Source organism: Amphiprion ocellaris, chromosome 3 (assembly GCF_022539595.1).
Source record: "Amphiprion ocellaris isolate individual 3 ecotype Okinawa chromosome 3, ASM2253959v1, whole genome shotgun sequence".
NCBI lineage: Eukaryota > Metazoa > Chordata > Actinopteri > Pomacentridae > Amphiprion > Amphiprion ocellaris.
Window position 1 is genome coordinate 35,758,062 of NC_072768.1, and position 21,002 is coordinate 35,779,063.

The window sequence follows — 21,002 nt, forward strand, 5'->3', positions numbered from 1 at the left end:
TATTTGACACTTTTATGCATTATTATGCAGAATATTGACACTTCTGCACGTTACTATCTTGGCATTTCACACTTTTATGTGATAATATCCTGGTTATTGTTATTTTTGTGCATTAATATACCGATACAGGTTTTTGTTACTTTTCTGCATTAATGTCCGGGTTATTGGTACTTTTGTACATTAATAACCAGGTTTTTGACAAGTTTGTGTGTTAATATCCAGGTTTTAGACACTTTTGTGCACTAGTATCCAGTTTGTTGGCAGTTTTGCGGATTAACGTTCAGGTTTTTGACCCGTTTATGTATTAATATCCAGCATTTTGTTACTTTCATGCATTAATATCCAGCGTATTGGTACTTTTGTAGATTAATAACTTGTTTTTTGACAAGTTTGTACACTAATATCCATGTTTTAGACACTTTTGTGCACTAATATCCAGGTTTTTGATCCGTTTGTGTATTAATATCCATATTTTAGACACTTTTCTACATTAATATCCAGGTTTTTGGCACTTTTGTACACTAATATCCAGGTTTTAGACACTTTTGTGCACTAATATCCAGGTTTTTGATCCGTTTGTGTATTAATATCCATATTTTAGACACTTTTCTACATTAATATCTAGGTTTTTGGCACTTTTGTACACTAATATCCAGGTTTTAGACACTTTTGTGCACTAATATCCAGGTTTTTGATCCGTTTGTGTATTAATATCCATATTTTAGACACTTTTCTGCATTAATATCCAGGTTTTTGGTCCTTTTTTACACTAATATCCACGTTTTAGACACTTTTGTGCTCTAACATCCAGGTTTTTGACCCATTTGTGTATTGATATCCAGGTTATTGGTCCTTCTATGCACCAGTATCCACGTTATTGACTTCCTGTGCATTCAAATCCATATTTTTGACATTTTTGTGCATCACTCTCCAGGAAATACTCCAGTTCTCAGCTGTGTACTCTATTATCTATGCACAGGTGGAGGCGATGCGGTCGGCTGAGGATGTAGTTTAAAGGTGTGAGTGTTTAATCTCACGCAGCCTCCGTCTAATCCCATTTGTGGATCCTATAATTAGCAGAACGGCGGCTGACTGCAGACTTTCCTCTCAGCAGGAGCAGAGTGAAAGTCTCCTGAGTGCCGGTCAGAGGAAACATCGAAGGCTGAATGTATGACTGCTGTGTTCATTGAGGAACCAACATCTGGACTCTCCTCCGGATGAACCGACCGACGGGCTGATTCCAGGACGAGGCCGAGCTGCAGGGATTCCAGGTGAGAACAGAGAGCGGCGACCTTCAGGTGTCGGGTCGCTGTCATCAGCTTCACTGATTAATTGCTGTTGATGGTAATTACTGAACTGTCCAGCAGCTATTTAGGGCGACACGCCGGAAACATGCAGTAGATCTCGGAAGAAGCAGAGCTCTAGTTTTGTTATTTTGTCTCACTGGGCTTGGAAATACAAATCCCATGATGCCTTGAGGTCTTGTGGACAGGAAGTATAATGTTGCCAGGGAGTCTGTACATACATGACAGACTTTTTCTGTTTTGTGGTGTCCTTACATACAATTACTACTGAATGTTGTGTCACACAGTTGAAACTGTTTCTAAATACTGAGCCTTAAACTCTAAGCATCTGTAATCTGGAATAAAATGTAATCTGTTTGTTTATTCTCAGTGACAGTACAGTACACTACCAGAATATTTCATGATTCTAAATTCAATTGACTGACAATAACTGTATCCTTTCTAAATTTAACAGTCAAGTATTTTGTCTTATAAACAATCCAAAACAAACACTTTAGAAAGACAGTATTGAAGATTCAGACCTCAAATCTATGAAAACAATGATTGTCTTCACACATTAGCTGATCTCAGTCACACAGGTGTCGTAAGTTTGAGTAATTTTCGGAATAAATGCAGCATTATCGACTAAGAATGTATTATTTTTAATTCAAATTGAGCCTCTCAGTATTAAACACTAAATCCCAGTTGATTTATAGTATGTGTGCTGACCAGGAGGTCATTAAACATCACAAAGTCTTCATCATGGTGCCCCTTTCCTAGCTAAACCTCCATAATAAACCTAAACAACAGAAACTGAATATTTTTGGCGTTCAGAAATGATCAGATATAGAAAGATGTTTCATTTACTGTTTTCTCACCAAATAAAATTAATTAATTGAAAGAATAATTGGAAAATTGAAAAAATAAATCACTATTGGTATGAAAGCAATGATTATCTGCACACGTTCACTGATCTCAGTCACACAGGTGTTGCAAATTTGAGTAATTTTCTTAGTAGAAGCAGCATTAGCAAATAAGAATGTATTATTTTGATACAAATTGAGCACCCTAGTTTAAAACATTAAATCCCAGTTGATTATGACTTGATTTATCATATATGTGCTGGCCAGGAGGTCATTTAACATCACAGAAGTCTTCATCATGGTGCCCCTTTCTGCCATTTTTGGATAATTAAACATGAAAATCATTGCTCTTTCTGAGAAACAAAACTAACAGAAGGGTTTAATCTCAGTTTTTATCACTGTGGTGCATTCATGTGTGCTGAAAAACTTTGTTTCTAGTCACTTAAATAGTCAAAAATTCAGAAATTCGCAGCAAATTTGTGAAGATTTTTTGTCATTTCTTGATTTCAGCAAACTTTTTGTTGGTTATTGTTAGCTTCTGCTTAAATGATAGAAACAGTGGAGGTTAAACTTCACACCTGCTTCACCTGCAGAAAAATGCTGTTTTAACTGTAACAAAAAAAAAGCTTGAGCTGGCAGTTCTTCTGTAAAAGCTCCTCATTAGGACGACTCGCTGCGGAGCTCTACGACCCGCCATGCTAAAGGAATATTGATTTGGCCTAATGAAGCCTGAGCGATGTGCAGACGCAGCCTCTCCGAGCTCGGCTGCACCGACGGGGTGAAATGAAGCGATTTCGATTTGAAGCTGCTCCTCCTGCAGACGGGGCGAGCAGATTAGCTTTGGCATTTTCACGCTTTTTTAAGCATCTTTCATTAAAGCTCGACTCGCCTCCTCCTCGGCGATATTAAACCGCAGGAGGAAGCAATGGCTCGGAAAGAAAAAAAAAAGCTGGGATGACTCTTTCATCATCGCCAAGTTCGAGACCCCCAGTAGGCCTGCCCACGAGATGACACTACGCTGCGGTTTTATCATATCAAAAAGTTATGTTAACAATTTGCATGTACAAAGTTGAATATTCTGCCTCCATATTCTCCGCGGTACCGACTCTTTTGTGAGGATTTTCACATGAAAGCGGCGCTCGTTTGTTTCCCCCCAGCAGCTCATAAATTAGCTTAGCCCGCAGGGCAAATGTCCAGAGGTTACTTAAAGACAGTGTGTTTAATTAATTGGAAAACACTCTTTTTAATAGTTATTATTCAAGTATGAAACGCAGCCCTTGTTATCTGTGCTCAAACATAATTACCACCCCTGGGATTTCTCCATTAAGTGTTGGAAGTGAGACACTTCACAGAGTGGATAATGGCCTCAGATGTTACACGCCAACTTCAAACTGCTGTACATTAGAATCCGCTGTTTGTTTACGCTGCTGCACATCATCGAATATTAGCTGCCGTCAAATAAACGCCATCAGTCATCAGAGAGGAGTGACAGGAGATGAGCAGAATCAACAGAAAATTAATCGGTAATTGTAGCAAATGTCTTCTCTGCTTCCAGCCTGTCAGACGTGACGATTTGATGCTTTTCTTTGTTGTTGCATTAAAGGAAACTGAGTGTTTTTGGCATTCAGGCATTAACAGACATATAAAGATGTTTCATTCACTGCTTTCTCACTATATAAAAGTGAATTGATTGAAACGATAATTGACAAATTGAATAAAAGAAGGCAACAGTGGTATGAAAACAATGATTATATGCACATGTTAGCTGATCTCAGTTGCACAGGTGTCACAAATTTGAATAAGCTCATTAATAAAAGCAGCATTACCGACTAAAAATGTATTATTTTTGATACAAATTGAGCACCCCAGTATGAAACATTAAATCCTAGTTGCTTTATCATGTGTGTGCTGGCCAGGAGGTCATTAAACGTCACAGAAGTCTTCATCATGGTGCCCCTTTACAAGCTAAACCCACCTAACAAGACTCACAACCAGGGACTACAGCTTATCTAACACTTGAACACTTGAAAACTATTAGGTATTAGCAGACACCAAATATTAAATGACTCAAATCAGATTGGAGACAACAAAAACTCCATCATTTATTTTTATCTTTTTATATCTTAACTACCGTCTCTGATTTTGTTGTTGTCTAATTTTATTGTTTTTATGTGCATTCGTCTCTAAATCCTGTGTTTTCTCAGTCACTTTGTGATGCTGTTTTGTTTGAAAATTGTTGTATAGACAAAGTTTTTGCATCGATTGAGGCGTCTTAAAGAACTTTGAATGTGTTTTCACCCGTCTGTCTTATTTCAGACCCAAACTCTCGGGACAATGGAAGGTTCGCCTCAGTCGTCTCCTCTGGATGAAGACCTGAAACTGGACCCTCAGAGTCTCCATCAAGACCAGAACCAACAGAGTCCTGAATGTTCAGGTCCGAGTCCAGTCCAGGATCTGGAGCAGATTCAGGACTCTGTGGACGGAGGTAAAATCTAAGAGCATAAATCTATTTGTTTTGTTTTCGTTTTTGGTGACTGTTTGAAGTAATTTTCAGTTTCCGTTTGGAGTCATGTCCAGTTGTTATTATTCACTGTTTACTTTCATTTTCAGTCACTATTTAAAGTCATTTTCAGTTGTTTTCTGTCACTATTTAGTGGTCAGTTGTTGTATGACATCGTTTTCAGTCTCTGCTTAAAGGCGTTTTTGTCATTGTTGCTTTCTTCTTCACTCGTTTAAGATAATTTCCAGTCGTTTTCAGTAGTTTCTTTACTCTTGTTTTTAGTGGCTGTTTAAAGTCATTTTCAGCTGATTTCAGTTGGTGTTTAAAGTCGATTTCAGTCACTGTAAAGGTTGTGTTTAGTTGCTCCGCTTTCGTTTTATCACTTATGTTTTTAGCTGTTGTGTTAAGTCATTTTCAGTTGTTTCAATTACTGTTTATAGTCATTTTCAGGGGCTGTTTACTTTCATTTTCAGTTGCTGTAAAGTCATTTTCAGTTTTTTAGTTGTGTGAAGGTATTTTCAGTCACTTTTTCAAAGGCGTTTTTGGTCACTGTTAGCTTCAGTTTTAGTCACTAGAGTAGTCTTCAGTCGTTTTTCAGTTCTTGTCTAAAGTCTTTTTCAGTCACTGTAACGGCTGTGTGCAGTTGCTTTAGTTTTACTAGTCACTTGTTTTTAGTTGTTGTGTAAAGTCACTTTCAGTCACTGTTTAAAGGCATTTTTGTCACTGATGATTTCTTCTACACTCGCTGTTTAAAATAATCTTCCGTCTTTTTCAGTTACTGTCTGTTTTCAGTCAGTGTCTAAAGTCATTTTAGCAGTTTTCAGTTGCTGTTTAAAGTCGTTTTCAGTCTGCAACGGTTCTGTTCAGTTGCTTTACTTTTATTTCAGTCACTTTAGTTTTTAGTCGCTGTATAGTTTTCAGTTGTTTTCGGTTACTGTTTTTAGTCATTTTCAGGTGCTGCTTACTTTCATTTTCAGTTGCTGTAAAGTCATTTTCAGTTGTTTTCAGTCATTGTTTAGTCTTTTCAGTTGGTGTGTAAGTGGTTCTCAGTCAGTGTTTAAATGTATTTTTAGTCACTGTTGCTTTCTTCTTCAGTGGCTGTTTCAAATAATCTTCAGTCATTTTCAGTCACTGTTTAAAGACATTTTTGGTCGCTGTTGCTTTGGTCTTCACTGCCGTTTAAAATAATCAGTCGTTTTCAGTCACTGTTTAGTTTTCAGTCACTGCTTAAAGTCGTTTTCAGCAGTTTTCAGTTGCTCTTGCTGCTCTTGCTGTTCTAGGCTTTTTAAACTTGTTTTCAGTCACTGTTGTGTTTAGTTGCTCTGCTTTCATTTCATTTCAGTGAGTAACTGTTGTCTTTAGTCACTATCTAAAGTCATTTTCAGTCATTTTCAGCTACACTAAATTAATTTTTTTAGATCTCATGGCCACAATAAGGCAGCCGTGTTTCTGAATGTCACAACTGGATGCAGATTGTGTTTAGTTGTTGTCAGTTTGTTGAGCTTCAGTGGATTCACAGACAAAGTAAAGCTTCTTTGTTCAGTAAACACAGACAGAACAATAAGTCCTACTTCTTCAGACGCAGTAGTTTGTTTGTGTGAGGAGTTGGTCAAAGTGCAGCCGGCGACCACAACAGGAAGCGTTTGCTGAGGTGTGATCACACCTTTGCTCTGAAAAGCTGCAGCTTCTGCACAGCGTCATGAAAGCGTGAAACCAAAAGCGTCTCTACGCGACCGACGAAACCACCGAGGAGCCAGGAGGGAGTTTAGAAGAACAATTCAAAGATCTGCTGCAGGCTCTGTTTACTACCAGAAATCCTTCATCTGGTGGTGAAGTTAGCATCTGTGGTCACAGGATGTCACTAAGACAAAACTAAATGTGTGAATCATATATTAATGTGGCCCCTAAACCCAAAAGACTAACAGAATGTGTTTATATTAATATATAAAAATGCATTTATTATGTTCTCCTTTAGGCTGCACAGTGGCGTAGTGGTTAGCACTTTCGCCTTGCAGCTAGAAGATCCCTGGTTCACGTCCCGGCTTTCCCGGGATCTTTCTGCATGGAGTTTGCATGTTCTCCCTGTGCATGCGTGGGTTTTCTCCGGGTACTCCGGCTTCCTCCCACAGTCCAAAAATATGCTGAGGTTAATTGATTATTCTAAATTGCCCGTAGGTGTGAATGTGAGAGTGATTGTTTGTCTCTGTATGTAGCCCTGTGACAGACTGGTGACCTGTCTAGGGTGTCCCCTGCCTTCGCCTGAGTCAGCTGGGATAGACTCCAGCCCCCCCATGACCCTAGTGAGGATTAAGCGGTGTATAGATAATGGATGGATGTTCTCCTTTAAATAATGTAACAAGAAGGAAATAAGAATTAGTGGAAAGTGACAGATATATGTGTGTGTTTACCTGCAGTAAACTAAAATAAATGATTTATATTTTTAAAATATGATTTATTTGTTGACAGTTCCATATATTGTAGATGTACTGTTGACATGTAAAATAACTAAAAATACATAAAATATTTGAGCTAGAAAAAGGTGAACATCGTCTAACCCAACAATACTGAAATTTTTTGCTTTGTTTTCATTTTCTGTCACCATTTAAAGCAGTTTTCAGTCACTGTTTAAAGTCATTTTGAGCCGTTTTCAGTTGCTGTTTAAAGTCATTTTCAGCTGTTTTCAGTCAGTTTTTGAAGTTACTTTCAGTTGTTTTCAGTCATTATTTAAATTCATTTTGAGCTGCTGTTTGAAGTCATTTTGAGTTGTTTTCAGTCACTGTTTAGTTTTCAGTTGTTGTGTAAAGTGGTTTTTAGTCCCTATTTAAATTAATCTTAGTTGCTGTTCAAAGTCGTTTTTACCTTTGTTTACTTTTGTTTTCAGTCACTATTTAAAGTCATTTTCAGCTGTTTTCAGTTGCTGTTTACTCTTACTTTTGGTGACTGTTTAAAGTCATTTTCAGTTGTTTCCAGTCACTATTTAGTTTTCAGTCGTTGTGCAAAGTTGTCTTTAGTCCCTATTTAAAGTCATTTTAGTTGCTGTTCAAAGTCATTTTTAGGTGTTTACAGTTGCTGTTACTTTAGAGTTTAAGTTGCTGTTTAAAGCAATCTTCGGTCATTTTCAGTCACTGTTTAGTTTTTAGTACCTCTGTTATGTAGTTTTCAGCTGTTTTCAGTTGTTGTTTAGTCTAGCTTTTTGTCGCTGTTTGTAGCTGAAAAGTCATTTTCAGTCACTGTTAAAGTTGTGTTCAGTGACTTTACTTTCATTTCAGTCACTTGCGTTTGTCTGTAGTTACTGTGTAAAGTTGTTTTCAGTCCGTTTGAAGTTTATTTTCAGTTGCTGTTCAAAGCTGTCTTCTGTGTTTTTCAGTCATTTTTACTTTAATTTTCAGTTGCTGCTCTTTACGGTCATTTCAGTCATTTGCTTTTGTCTGTAGTTGCTGTGTAAAGTTGCTTTTAGTCCCTGTTTAAAGTTTGTGGTTTTTCAGTCACTGTTGCCTTAATTTTCAGTTGCTGCTCTTTAAAGTAATTTCAGTCATTTTCAGTCATTGTACAGTCGTGTTCAGTCACTTTACTTTTGTTTTCAGTCGCTGTTTAAGGTTGTTTTCAGTCACTGATTAAAGCCATTTTCAGTTGCTTTTCACTTTCTTTTTTAGCAAAAGGCTGATAAAATTAATATATGTAAATGTATACGACAATGTGAGAGTAAATACATTGGATATATATGTATGTATATTGTGTATTTTTAGAATAAAATATCTAAAAAGAGAAGAGATTGTAGAGTGGAATGCATGAAAAGACGGAAAATGTCACCTTTAATGTTCTTTACCTGCAGCAAACAAACATAAAAACATATAAATAAACACGTAAATAAACAAACGGAGTCGTTGGTTAATCACATGATGTGTTTTTATAATCCGTTCTGTCTGTTTCCAGCTTCACCTCAGCATCAGGACCGAACAGAGCATCACTCGGTTCATCACCTGGAACGGGACTCAGAACGTCACCTGACGTCCGCGACGGCCAATCAGGAAGAAGGTGGCAGCGTGCCGTCGCTGGTCGTCACGGAGGCCGAGGAGGTGAGTCCGGAGACAGAAGGGCCTGATGGGAAATAATCAGGCGCTCATGTTTATTCATGGCTTCAGTGTCGTCTTTGTTGGCGGCTCTCAGGTAGCGCTTCTCCCTCCACATTTGCTGCCTTTGTTCTTTGTTTAAACGCCGCCTCTGATCACGTTCAAAGCCCGGCCTTCCTGACAGCCTTTCTTCATCAGCCTGACACCCTCCCGCTTCTTCAAAACCACCTCCCAGCACATTCCCTCTCATTTCCCTGTTACCGTCCTCAGAGTTGGTGGGTTTAGAAGCCGTAATTATGCATCCACGTCTCCGCTCGTCACGGATTTAAGCGTGTTTTTCATTATTGCGTTTGTTCACGGTGAACTATTTTAAATATTCTTATTTCCATGTTGGATCCTGATCTCGACGCCTTTCATCACAAACGCTCCTGACAGTTTCCAACGTTAACGGCTCGTAAAACCACAACTTTTCACATGTAATATTTTACACATGACGGGGATCATTAATCAGTGATGTGTCTTTAAAAAGCCACGTTAACTTTAAATGAAATAAGACGACAGCCGTGATTTTAGCTTCGCAAAACAAATTTTTCTGTAATTAAACGCGTCAGTGTTTAGAGGATGGAAGAGTCATAAACTTTGGGACTGTAAATCGGGGAAAAGGGGTTTGAGTCTGAGATGGTCCTTTTATTTTTTGCGTTTTCAGTCACTGTTTAGTGTCATTTTCAGTTGTTCTCTGTCGCTGTTGATAGCTGGTTTCAGCCGCTGTTTTAAGTTGTGTTCAGTCACATTACTTTGGTTTTCAGTCACTGTTTACTTTCTTTTTTAGTCACTGTTTAAGGTCATTTTGAGTCTTTGTCAACTGCTGTTTGCTGTCGCTTTAAGTCACTGTTGCCTTTGTTTTCCGTTGCTGTTTACTTTCATTTTCTATTACTTATGAAGTCATTTTCACTTGCTGTTGATAGTTGTTTTCAATTCCGGTTTGAAGTCGTGTTCAGTTGCTTTACCTTCTTTTTCAGTCACTGTTTAAGGTCGTTTTCTGTCGCTGATTAAAGTAATTTTCAGTCTTTGTCAGCTGGTTTTTACTGTCATATTTAGTCACTGTTTACTTTCGTTTTCTGTTGCTTTGTAAAATAATTTTCGGTTGCTGTTGATAGTTGTTTTCAATTGCTGTTTAAAGTTGTGTTAAGTCGCTTTACTTTCATTTTTAGTTGCTGTGTAAAGTAATTTTCAGTTGCGGTTTAAAGTCGTATTATGCTGCTTTACTGTTGCTTTCAGTCATTGTTTACTTTGTTTATAGTTGCTGTATGAAGTCATTTTTAGGCACTGTTGATAGTTGTTTTCAGTTGCTTTATTAAGTCGTGTTTCGTTGCTTTACTTTCCTTTTCAGCCAGTCTTTAAGGTTGTTTTCAGATTCTGTTTAAAGTCATTTTCAATCACTTTGTATAGAAGTATATTTATATAAAAATATATATTTATATGTTGTTTACATATAAGCAGTGTGACTCCTCTCCTTCCCCTAAACCTCAGCTGCTGTTAAAAATCTGGTACAAAGACCCAGATTATCCAATAATTCAGTAATTCCATCAGTAGAAAAAGCAACTGAAACACTTTGATTCCCAATAATTTGTAGCACAGATAAACTAAACATTAAAAATATGCACATATTAAGAGCCTGAGTAGGTTGCTATAAAATGAGAAAATAAAACTGACCTGGCAGCTCATCTCAGAAACAGAGGAAGATTATTACTCCGCCAAGGAGGCGGAGTTACATGATGATCTGCATTGGTTTGTCTGTCTGTCTGTCTGTCTGTTAGCAACATTACTCAAAAACGGACTCACAGATTTGGATGAAATTTTTAGGGAAGGTCAGAAATGACACAAGGACTAAATGATTAGATTTTGGCAGTGATGCAGCTTATAGTCTGGATCCACGGATTTGTTAAAGATTTCTGTATCATTGCCAGATAGCGGCACGGCGTCACTGTAACCATGACAACAAGTGAACACTACATCAGCTGCCTGCTGATGATCACATGATTGTGATCCTACTACAAATCCACTGCTGAGGACTTATCAGGACTTATCCATCAGAAATGATACAAGGAACAACTGATTAAATTGTGGGGTGTTTCTGAGTCCCATCAATTCCGCTACATATTTGGGTAATGAGATTCGGTATCCGTACATAACGTAAACATGCATAACACACACCTGTGCTGAGCACAAGGTCATTTTGTTTGTGGGTATCTATATTAAATGGACACATTCTATGGTGCCGTGATTTCTGCCATGAATTTTTTCAAGATTTCATCCATCGGAAATGATCCAACGACTGAGCAGCCTTGGAGGAGTTCTGCACTCTCTGAATGCTTTTCTTGTTTACTATTGTACTATTGTGGGATGTTGCACAATTCTGAGTGGATGTGAACATAGCAAAGAAAATAATAGGAAATAAAACTAAAGTCTGTATTTATCTAATTTCTGTGATTAGATATGTAATTCAAATAAAAAAAAATAGCACTGGATAGAGCATGTATTCAGATTGTTTACTGATCAGCTGTGAAAACCACAACATTCTGTGGTTCTGATCACAGAAAAAAAGGAAACTAAATAATGCTCATGTCTGAGATGCTGCAATTTAAGAATTTTGTATCTTAAAAACAGAATTAGTTCAAGTTCCCTGTCAATTAACTAATCCTTTGAATACTGGAGGTGATATCTGTGGTGGAGGATCAGCAACGAGCAGCTTATTTTGGCCTTTAGAGGTCAGATCAGCAGCATTTCCTCCCTCACTGGGCAGTTTAGACGCTGAGCTGAGTGGAAGGAAGTGGTCGGATGCTGGTGGAGCTGCCTCTAAAGGGGGAAACATGCGAGCGCCTCGACTCTCCGATAGATTTCCATCCCCCCCGCCCTCCTATGAGCACGCTCAGTGAGCCGAGCCGCCTCCAAATAAGTTTCCTCTGCAGCTCGGCGGCACACGGCGGAGGAGCACTTAAACCAAATTGACTTTACTGATGTGAATTATGAAGATACTGATATCATGCATAAAGTTATTTACCCCTCAGAAGAATTCAAATAAGTAATTCCCTCAGATGGCGATATGGGGGAACTAATATGAATGCAAATAGGATTAGGCTCCTGCATTAGTGTCTGATAAACAATTTACAGGCCTGAGTGTTCACCGGGGGATTCGCTCGGCGCTGCACCTTATCGGGGTTAACCCTCCGCCTTCTGCAGGTATTAGCCTCCACCGCTGCTGCTGCTGCATCACATCTGTCGCTGCAGAGGTCACACATGCAGCTGGATTTCATACTCAGATCTGCTCCAACGTGTCCTGGAGGGAAACTCAGACTGAGGACGACAGAGAAATGAAATAAAAACCAGACTGGAGCTCGATGCAAAGCGAGGAAGCACATCCTCACTCAGACAAAATAATTATGTGGAGGGCGTTTATATGACATGTCTGAGATGTGCATCCTTTAGACCGATTCAAGCAGCAGCAGTGACTGAAAATACCCCACGGATAAAGACACACCAGTTGCTGTTACATTGGGGATGATTTGGTCATTTTAGGCAACTTTCCTCTGCAGAAACTTGGTACCTTTATGGCGTTTTCAGCCTTTCTTTTGAGATGCAACAGCTTCAACCACAACTAAAAGTGCATCAAACCTTCATCTTAAACCTTTGTAAAAGAACTGTGCATGTAGAACTAAATGTCTGAGCATCCCTAAAAAACTGCCAGATGCCAATGACAGGACAAGGAGTTCTATTTTTTTCTCGATGTCCTTGTCCACTAGTAGTCTTTATCTCATCGGAAATGTAAAATTCACTGTATAGGCTAACATGAACCATCATTGTTATATTTCCCAAGTGCTCATAGAACTGGAGTTATATCCAGTAGCTACTCTTTGTAGTTGTTTTGGTGCACTCTGAGTTAATGTCAGGTTTTAAGGCTGTCGCATCCTACACAAACAAAAAGCCTCAAAAGAACCACCTTGCTCAACTCAGTTGGATTGGGGACCAAAAACAACTTGATTGGGACATCCCTATTTTCATTGGCATCATAGGTAAAGCCTAAGGGACACTCAGAAACTAGGGGTGTTTGGCACGTTTTAAGGCAGTCTTAACTTTTGTCGAAGAACTGTCCATGTAGAACCTCTTTCCTGGTAAATTAAAAAGTACCTACTGCAGGGTACATACTTCTGAGTGTACCTAACAAACTGCTGGATGCCATTGAGAGGACAAGAAGTTCCTTTTTTTTTCCCTCGATGTCCTTGCCCAGTAGTAGTCTTTTTCTCATTGAAGATGTGAAAGTCACCATTTAGACTAACATGAATCTTCACTGTTTTGTGTCCTAAGTGCTCATAGAACTGGAGTTACATCCAGTAGCTAGTATTGCTAGTTTATTTTGGTGCACTCTGAGTTAATGTCACGGTTTAAGGCTGTTAGATCCTACACAAACAAAAGGCTTAAAAGGCCAACTGTATACCGTTGCACCACCTTGCTCCTTCCCCAAGATCCTGCAGTAGAAATAAAGTTTCACCAGTTGCTGAAACATGTCAAACATTACTTTGGGTTAAACACTAACTGTGGTTTGGGGTTTGTCTTTTTAATGTGAGAATTTTACACAAGTAGGATCTTCTTCCTTTAGTCTTCTTCGTAGCTTAATTAAGTTGATTTAGTCGCTTCCAAGCCGTCACACTGCTCACTCCTTGTCGTTTTGCCTTTAGTTACAGTACCGTGTGTGGTGTTGAGGCATCAGGACACTTTGATCCACACTGTGACAGTCAGCAGCACCAATTAAAACCTGCTTTGTGTCACGTTACGATGAGGTCTTTACTGCTTTCTATTGACAGAAAGAAAATCTCCGGTGGGGTTTCGTTAACCTGCGCAAACACCGTCCTCCATGTAAAGACAGTTAGTGATGCTAACTAATGCTAATTAGCTGCAGGTTTCCTGGTTTGCATCCAGTATTAAATCTGCACCGGTGAACCTTGGTGACTCTGCACACCATGTAAACCTGAGGCCTCCATGTGATGATTACATCTGAATTAAAAGAGAAGCAGGAACCTTGTTTGAAGTGTAAAGCAGTGTCGTTATTATTTACAGTAACTCGCAGCGCTGGAGCCGTTATGTGGAATCACGGTGATGGGAGTGACGTGTTTCATCAGGCTTTCCCAGTTTAAATGGATCTGAGCCGCCCCGCGTACGTAAATGTGTGTTTCTGTGCATTGCGGGGACAATGGTGAGTGTTGAGCTGTAATTAGCTCTCCAGGGACAGCAGTCCTCAGCAGTTAAAGGACAATCATGGCTCCGTGAGATGTTAAACTGCAACTGCTGATGTCTGTTGCCAACTGGGGCCTAATTGCAGTCAACAGACCGGCGTGGTGAATCACAGCGACGGCCTCGTGTAAAGACGAACGCCGCGCTCAGGTGGACATTTTGTCGAGCGCCAAACATCTTCTCATATGCTAATGTGGTGAAACCTCAGAGGTGTTTGAGGGACAAGAGTAAAAATTAGAAGCGGTAAGTGGTGGTTTGTGTCATGTGGTAACCCAGTCTTGACAAAATCACGCTTCTACACAACTAAACTGGATTCTCAATTTGTTTTGAAGGAAACATATTTTCTGTCGGATTATTTCGTACGTGTCATACAGGTCTCTATCCACACACCTGATTCTATATTGTATACACTGCTGTTCAAAAGTTTGGGGTCACATAGAAATGTTCTTATTTTTGAAAGAAAAGCAGTTTTTTTCAGTGAAGATAACATTAAATGAATGATAAATCCAGTGTAGATATTGTTAATGTGGTAAATGACTATTGTAGCTGGAAACAGCTGATTTTTAATGGAATATCTCCATAGAGGTACAGAGGAACATTTCCAGCAACCATCACTCCTGTGTTCTAATGCTACATTGTGTTAGCTAATGGTGTTGAAAGGCTAATTGGTGATTAGAAAACCCTTGTGCAGTTATGTTAGCACATGAATAAAAGTGTGAGTTTCATAGAAAACATGAAATCACCTGGGTGACCCCAAACTTTTGAACGATTGAGTATATGCTTCCATTCTGGTCCATATTTGCTCTTTTCTATATATTTCAGTTGTTTGTATTTTTTAGACTGTGTTTAATATTGCTTTATATAGTTTATTTTTTAATGCTGCTAATACGGAGAATGCTAAACTGATTTTCATTGTTTTTGTAACAGTGACAATAAAGACCTATTCTATTCTTCTATTTATAACTTTCTACTTATAACGTTTTTAAGTTGTTTGACTAGTTAGCTATGTAGCTGTTAACCTGTAAACTAATATTACTACATGCATGAAAAATACTGGTGGGACGCAAGTAAAAACTTAATCTAATTAGACGCTTTGTAATGATTTAATCTCCATTAATCGCATGTTTATCAAATAGCAATATTTGACACAAGCAAAGTTTTTCAATTCAAATAAATTTTAGTTGACGACTGAATGGATGAATAGACACATACATCAATTATAAACAAAAATGTTTATTTTTCATCTATATTTGCATTTTTATTCCATCTACTACATTCACAGATTTGTGCAAAGTCAAGTTATAGCTGTTACATTCAATATTTTAAGACTTTTGGTAAACTCAAGCAGTTTCAATGTCTTGAAAATATTATTTCAAGTAAACTCCAGGGAACCGTGACCACTAAAAATGGTAAACAAAACATCTTTGGCAAAGTAAATGGACCAACAGATTAATAAAAAAGTGCCATTTCTACCCTTGAAAATGGTAAACAACAAAACAAACCGTTGAAATGCAGGTCATAACAGTTTGATCAACATTCTAGTGCTTTATACAAACCAACCCATTGGTCTCACAGTAACTCTGAGGATATTTGAAGGGTTTAGAAGCAGAGTGGTCTAACCCACTTTCTGTAGTTTTTGAGAAAAATGGGTTCAAAGTTTTGTGTTTTCAAGAATGGTCTAACATTCGAAGCGCTGCTGTAACGCTGTATATGGGTTGAGCATGAGACCACTTTGCCAGGATTCACCAGCGACCGGACCTTCCAAATACAGGAGTCTTCATACTACAATCACTGCAGTCAAATAATCTTTATTTTACTAATTGTGTGACTTCTATCACCAGCTTTCTTCACTTATGTTGATTTAGATGAGTCATTTTAAAGACATAACTTTGTAGAAATCTGTTTTCACTTTGGCATCGAAAAGTCTTTTTTGTACATTCTTGTCCAAAAAGCCAAATTAAATTGACAACGATTCAATATTGAGCAGCGATTAAAAGTGGAAACTACTGTATCCAGCTACTGTATACTTGTGTACTCTGTATTTTCCAGTTGGGGATGCCGCCTCCAGCAGCACCAGTGAGTCCAGTAGAAGCAGCAGCACCTCAGAAACCAGAGCGTCCGTCAGATCTGGTGATTCCTGCAGCCGTCGGCGTGATGACCGACCCGATCCTGAGCTCCGGCAGCGACGGAGGAGATATGACCTGCAGCGACCTCATGTCTCTGAGGAGCGACTCCATTTCTCTGGCCAGCGAACCAGCCGTCTCCAGGAGGGTGAGTCTTTATCTGTCTGCTGATGTTTCACAAACTCCTCTCTGTCACTGCTGCAGATCCTACAGATGTTCTAGTTAAACAACCTCCAGCAGACATGGATGTGATTCACTGTAAAAGACATAAATAACCAGCTACACTCCTGTACAGACAGCACACAGTCTTTCAATCAGTTGATCCAGCAGCCATCAAGTCAACTGTTTTTTAAACCATAAATGCACAGAATTTGCGCATTTCTGTATCACTCTTGTATATTCTGTAGATTTTTTCTGTATAATATTTTCTATATTTTTATCTTATTTCACTTTATTATTTTTATTCTAATTTACCTCCACCTTATACCCTAATATTCTGTGTTGTCTTACTGTTTACCTCTTTATTGAATATCCACACTCCTGTGACAACTTAATTTTCCTTGAAGGATTAATAAAGTCGTCTAAGACAAAGAAACAAAGAAGGCTGGCCCTGCTGTATTAGCTAATATTGTGGCACCACTGGTGGGCTGGTATTCTACATGAAGTGGTCTTTTAATTGGAAATGCTACATTTAAAAACACTGGTTGCACTGCCCAAAAAAATAATTAAAAATTACAGAATGTTTCCTTTTTATTTTATAGGTTTTTTCTATTTTTTTGGAATACCTGAACAATATAAATACAATTACAAAAATAAACTAACAATATTAATAATACAATAAAATGAATAATATTAATAACAAAATTGATATTTCTATAGTTTGTTACAGATTAATTTTCAGACTAAAACCATTGCTCAGCTGTACTTCCTGTAACTAACAGTAAAACAGACCATTAGAGAATTCTCCTAACGCCTTAAACCAGTTTCTGTCCTTGTATTGGTTCCCAATCAGACCTATATTCTCAGATTTTCTACCACAAAAGCTGAATTTTAGTCATTTTTCATATACTTTCCTTTCTGCTCTGTGTAAACACTGCCTGCAGTTCAACCAAAAACTCTCTGAATTTTTAATACGTCACTGTTAATCACAGCTGAGTCAATTATGGCTTCACAGCTGTATCAAGGAGAGCACAATCTTTGGTTTTTTAAGCATCTAGTTAGAACAAATACTGGATTTTTTGTCATTTTTAAATGAGATAAAGTGAGTTTGATTAAATAATTTTTAGCTTAGATTTGGTTAATTTTCCTGATGGTACGGTACATCAGAAGATATGTTCAAGGACCGTCAGAAGGTTGGAAATCCGGAAATTGTTGACAGGATCCGGTGAAAATGCTTCATCTTTGGAGAGTTTTTTTTTTTTTTTAATGTGACTTGTAAATTGAATAGATTTTGATGAAATATCATGATTTTATTCTTCAAAGCTTTTCGATGGAACAAATGAGTAGTTCAAGGACCGTCTGAGAGCTGAAAATCTGCTAATTCTTTCTGTTTTTAAAGTTCCTGGCTGGTAAATGGTGTCATTTTTGTAATGTTTTTATTCTTTATTTTTTACTTTAAAACTCACCGATGGGTTTTGGGGTTCAGAGGTTTAATGGAACCAGTTTGACGCAATGTGAACTAATTCAGACTAAAAATAGGCCTCTGAGAGTGGTGCAACAGCTCTCCTCATGTCTTTAATTTCTTTTTGATCTGTCAGATTTTCCACCACAAAAGCTGAACTTCACTCTGAGCTGAAAAAAAAAACTCTGATGTTGACACTGAAACTAAAGAATGAGGCCAGATTTAAGTTGGAGGAAATAAAACAACCAAAAACTGAGAATTTTTGGCATTTTAAGAACTCTGTCAGAGGAAATGATTTATTTTATTGGTGATTTTTTTTAATGAGACATAGAATATTTATATTTGTAATGATATGATTGAATAATCTTTGTGAAATCCGTCCTGAATGAGGCTTCGTTTGCGTTTTCTTTGACTTGTTGGTTTTCATCGTGCGATAGAATCTCGGCGTCACCTAGATGTCAGTAAACGCTCCGTCCAGCCTCTTTACATTTACAGACCGTCTTGTTTTAGAGAGAAGAACAAAACGACCCCCATCTTGTCGAGATGAACCTCGTGAACCGAACAACGACGACTCTCGTCTCCTAACGGGGCATTCATGTTCCCCCGCTGAGCGATCTGCCCTCATCATCGCCGTCTTTATGGAAGGTCACCGGGGGGAATATGGAGCCGCTGGACGAGCGGTGAAGGCTGTAGCGTAATCATAATTCCCTCGACCTCCGGTGACCCCTCAGAGGCTTCGACAACGACGAACAGAAAGCGCCGCCCGCTGCAAAAAAAGGCTTTTTCATTTCAAACAATCACACGGCGGCGGCGGTGAATGAGAGGCCAGATTACATAAGCGGGGGGGGGGCGAACAGGGTGAGATAAATGCTTTTTCTCCAAAACGTTAACGCTCTCATTAAATTCCTCCTCCGACCGACGCGGCTTCCATTGGAAAAACGCAATTGTTGGGGGAAATCTCAATTAATATGTTAATGTGTGCGATTTTTCAGCAGCAGAGACACCAGAGCTCATCTACAGGCTTTGTTCTTCCTCTGCTGCCATTTGGAACCACATTTCCTGATCAATCGATCGATCAAAATGACAAATTAAAACTTATAGCTCCTTTTATACAAGTCGGTGATAAATGAAGGTGAAGGTACAGATGGAAACAGTTCAACTTGAGGCTAAAGATGCATTTCTACTGCAGGAACCTTTTGAAGAACCAGGTGTGGATGAGAGTTTTACCCCAAAATGTTCCTTTTTCTGCTTTCAGGCTAGAATTTGCAGTGCCGAGTGTCTTTGATTGGTCAAATTCCATGTAAAAACTCATAATATGCACAACATAACCTCAAATTAAAAGTTTATTATTGTTTAATAACAGCGATTTATTTTTTTTAAATATTCCATTAATTTTAAAGGTGGACATTTTATTAAAGATCTGTCAAATATATAAGATCATTATGTGATGTGTTCTCTGTAGCGTTTTGGAGATACCACTTTTTAAACCAGCTTAAATGAATTCATTTGGTTTCTGTTTGTTGCGCTTCAACTACAGAAAACAGTCCAAATCAAGCATAATTTAATAACAATGTCAAACATTTTTCGAAAACAACCTTCGTCTAGCTATTTAACCCTTTAAATCCATGAACCTGCTGGTAGGTTCTCTTTAAAAACTCGCCAAAAACGACACAGTTTATCAACCAGAAGCTGTAAGAACACACAGAATCATCAGATTTATTAGCTTTCAAGTGGTTCTTGAATGCATCATTTGTGATGCAACAGCAACTGGATGTGTCTGCTTCATTTCTGAATAAGAACTGCTCAGATTCCTGTAAAATTTGCAACAGCAATCTCACTAAATCAGGGTTTGTAGCACTTCTTGTATCACTCTTAAGACGGCACGAGTCTGAAATGCATGAAGTTTCATGAACAGATGCTCAAACAGCTTTACTTTGGGTTGTTTGAAGTGATTTGGGAAAGTAGAAACAATATTTACCCCAAAACATCACAAAGAACAAAAGACAAATGTTGAATCTATTTGGGCTACAAACATGAATGTCCATAAAAATAAAGCTTTACTCATACTTACAGTTTTGATTAATGATACAAGACGTTAACAGGAGCTCAGGTTTAGCTTGTTGCTTCTGGCTGTTTGTAGGAGTTTCTCCTCTGAGTTAATGAAATACCTCGATATTTGGCAGAAACATCATTCCATATGTATAAATTATCTCCAACATGGCGACAGGACTGTTTAGGATCTAAAGGTGTTTCCGTTGTGTTCTAAAGCCCCATTAAGTTTGGACAAATATCAGCTCATGTATCAGAAATAACTGTTTTTCGTCAATGATAACTGCTTACAACTACGAATGTCAACACACCAGAAATGTGGCCATCAGCGTCAAAACTACTGAAGTACTACAAGCCTCAACACGAATGGAAGGCAAAATGGTTTAAAATGGATATATGCTAGTATATATAAGTGACCACGTGGCCTAATGGATAAGGCGTCTGACTTCGGATCAGAAGATTGAGGGTTCAAGTCCCTTCGTGGTTGGAGGTTGTGATCGCTGTTTAATATTTGATCCTTCTCCACATTAATATGTTCCCATATAAATACCTTGTGTTCTCTCTTGTGCTTTGAGGCTGCCATACTGTTGAAATTAACATAACTTCTTCTGTGTTGTCATGGAAAAGACTTTCAAAGAGTCTCAAAATCCACAAGACTTAAGTTTGGTTTGCTGCCAGTTTTCACAGCAAAAAACTCTGGTTAGGTGTACACACCAAAACTAAAAACAGCATAGTTTGGGTTAAGATCCTCTCACTACAGGTTTTAAGGATCTCCTCAATGAAGCAGAGTTAGCCAACCAACCGTAGATTAGTCGGGTCAGGACTAGTCAGCCGGGTAACCTGCCTCCCTTCTTGCCTCAGTGAGGATTTTGTAGATCTTCTAAGCCTCCTGTTAGGTTTGTTTGTCTGGAACAGCAATGATGTTCATGTTTAATTTTCCAAAAATGGCAGAAACCCAATAAACATCTCATTATTAACTCCAATACCAACCATTCCTGTCAATATTTAATGTGACGGTGTTCTTTACCTCTCACAGATCATGGTTCAATGAGGATTTTTTTGTTGTTGTTGTAAATAGCATGTTAAGGCTTTTTTTAATGCACATTGGAAAGACCTACATATGAAATACAGTAGTTTTGTATTACATACATTTTTAAAAAAGGTTTTCTATTTATGGAGTGACATTGATAAATCAACACAAGACCCC

The 21,002-nt window shown here is 38.3% G+C and overlaps 1 protein-coding gene and 1 non-coding gene across 2 annotated transcripts; both read left to right on the top strand.

Moving 5' to 3' along the window:
* The first annotated feature begins 1,076 nt into the window (after positions 1–1,076).
* LOC111578497 (uncharacterized) lies at positions 1,077–18,444 on the top strand. Its single transcript, XM_055006434.1, has 5 exons — positions 1,077–1,271; positions 4,463–4,631; positions 8,580–8,722; positions 16,052–16,273; positions 18,202–18,444. The coding sequence occupies exons 2-5, from the start codon at positions 4,481–4,483 to the stop codon at positions 18,442–18,444; spliced, it is 759 nt and encodes a 252-aa protein (XP_054862409.1). The 5' UTR covers positions 1,077–1,271; positions 4,463–4,480.
* A 1,765-nt stretch (positions 18,445–20,209) lies between these two features.
* Positions 20,210–20,282, top strand: trnar-ucg (transfer RNA arginine (anticodon UCG)). The gene has a single exon. It is a non-coding gene; the product is annotated as a tRNA-Arg (tRNA).
* Positions 20,283–21,002: the final 720 nt, after the last annotated feature.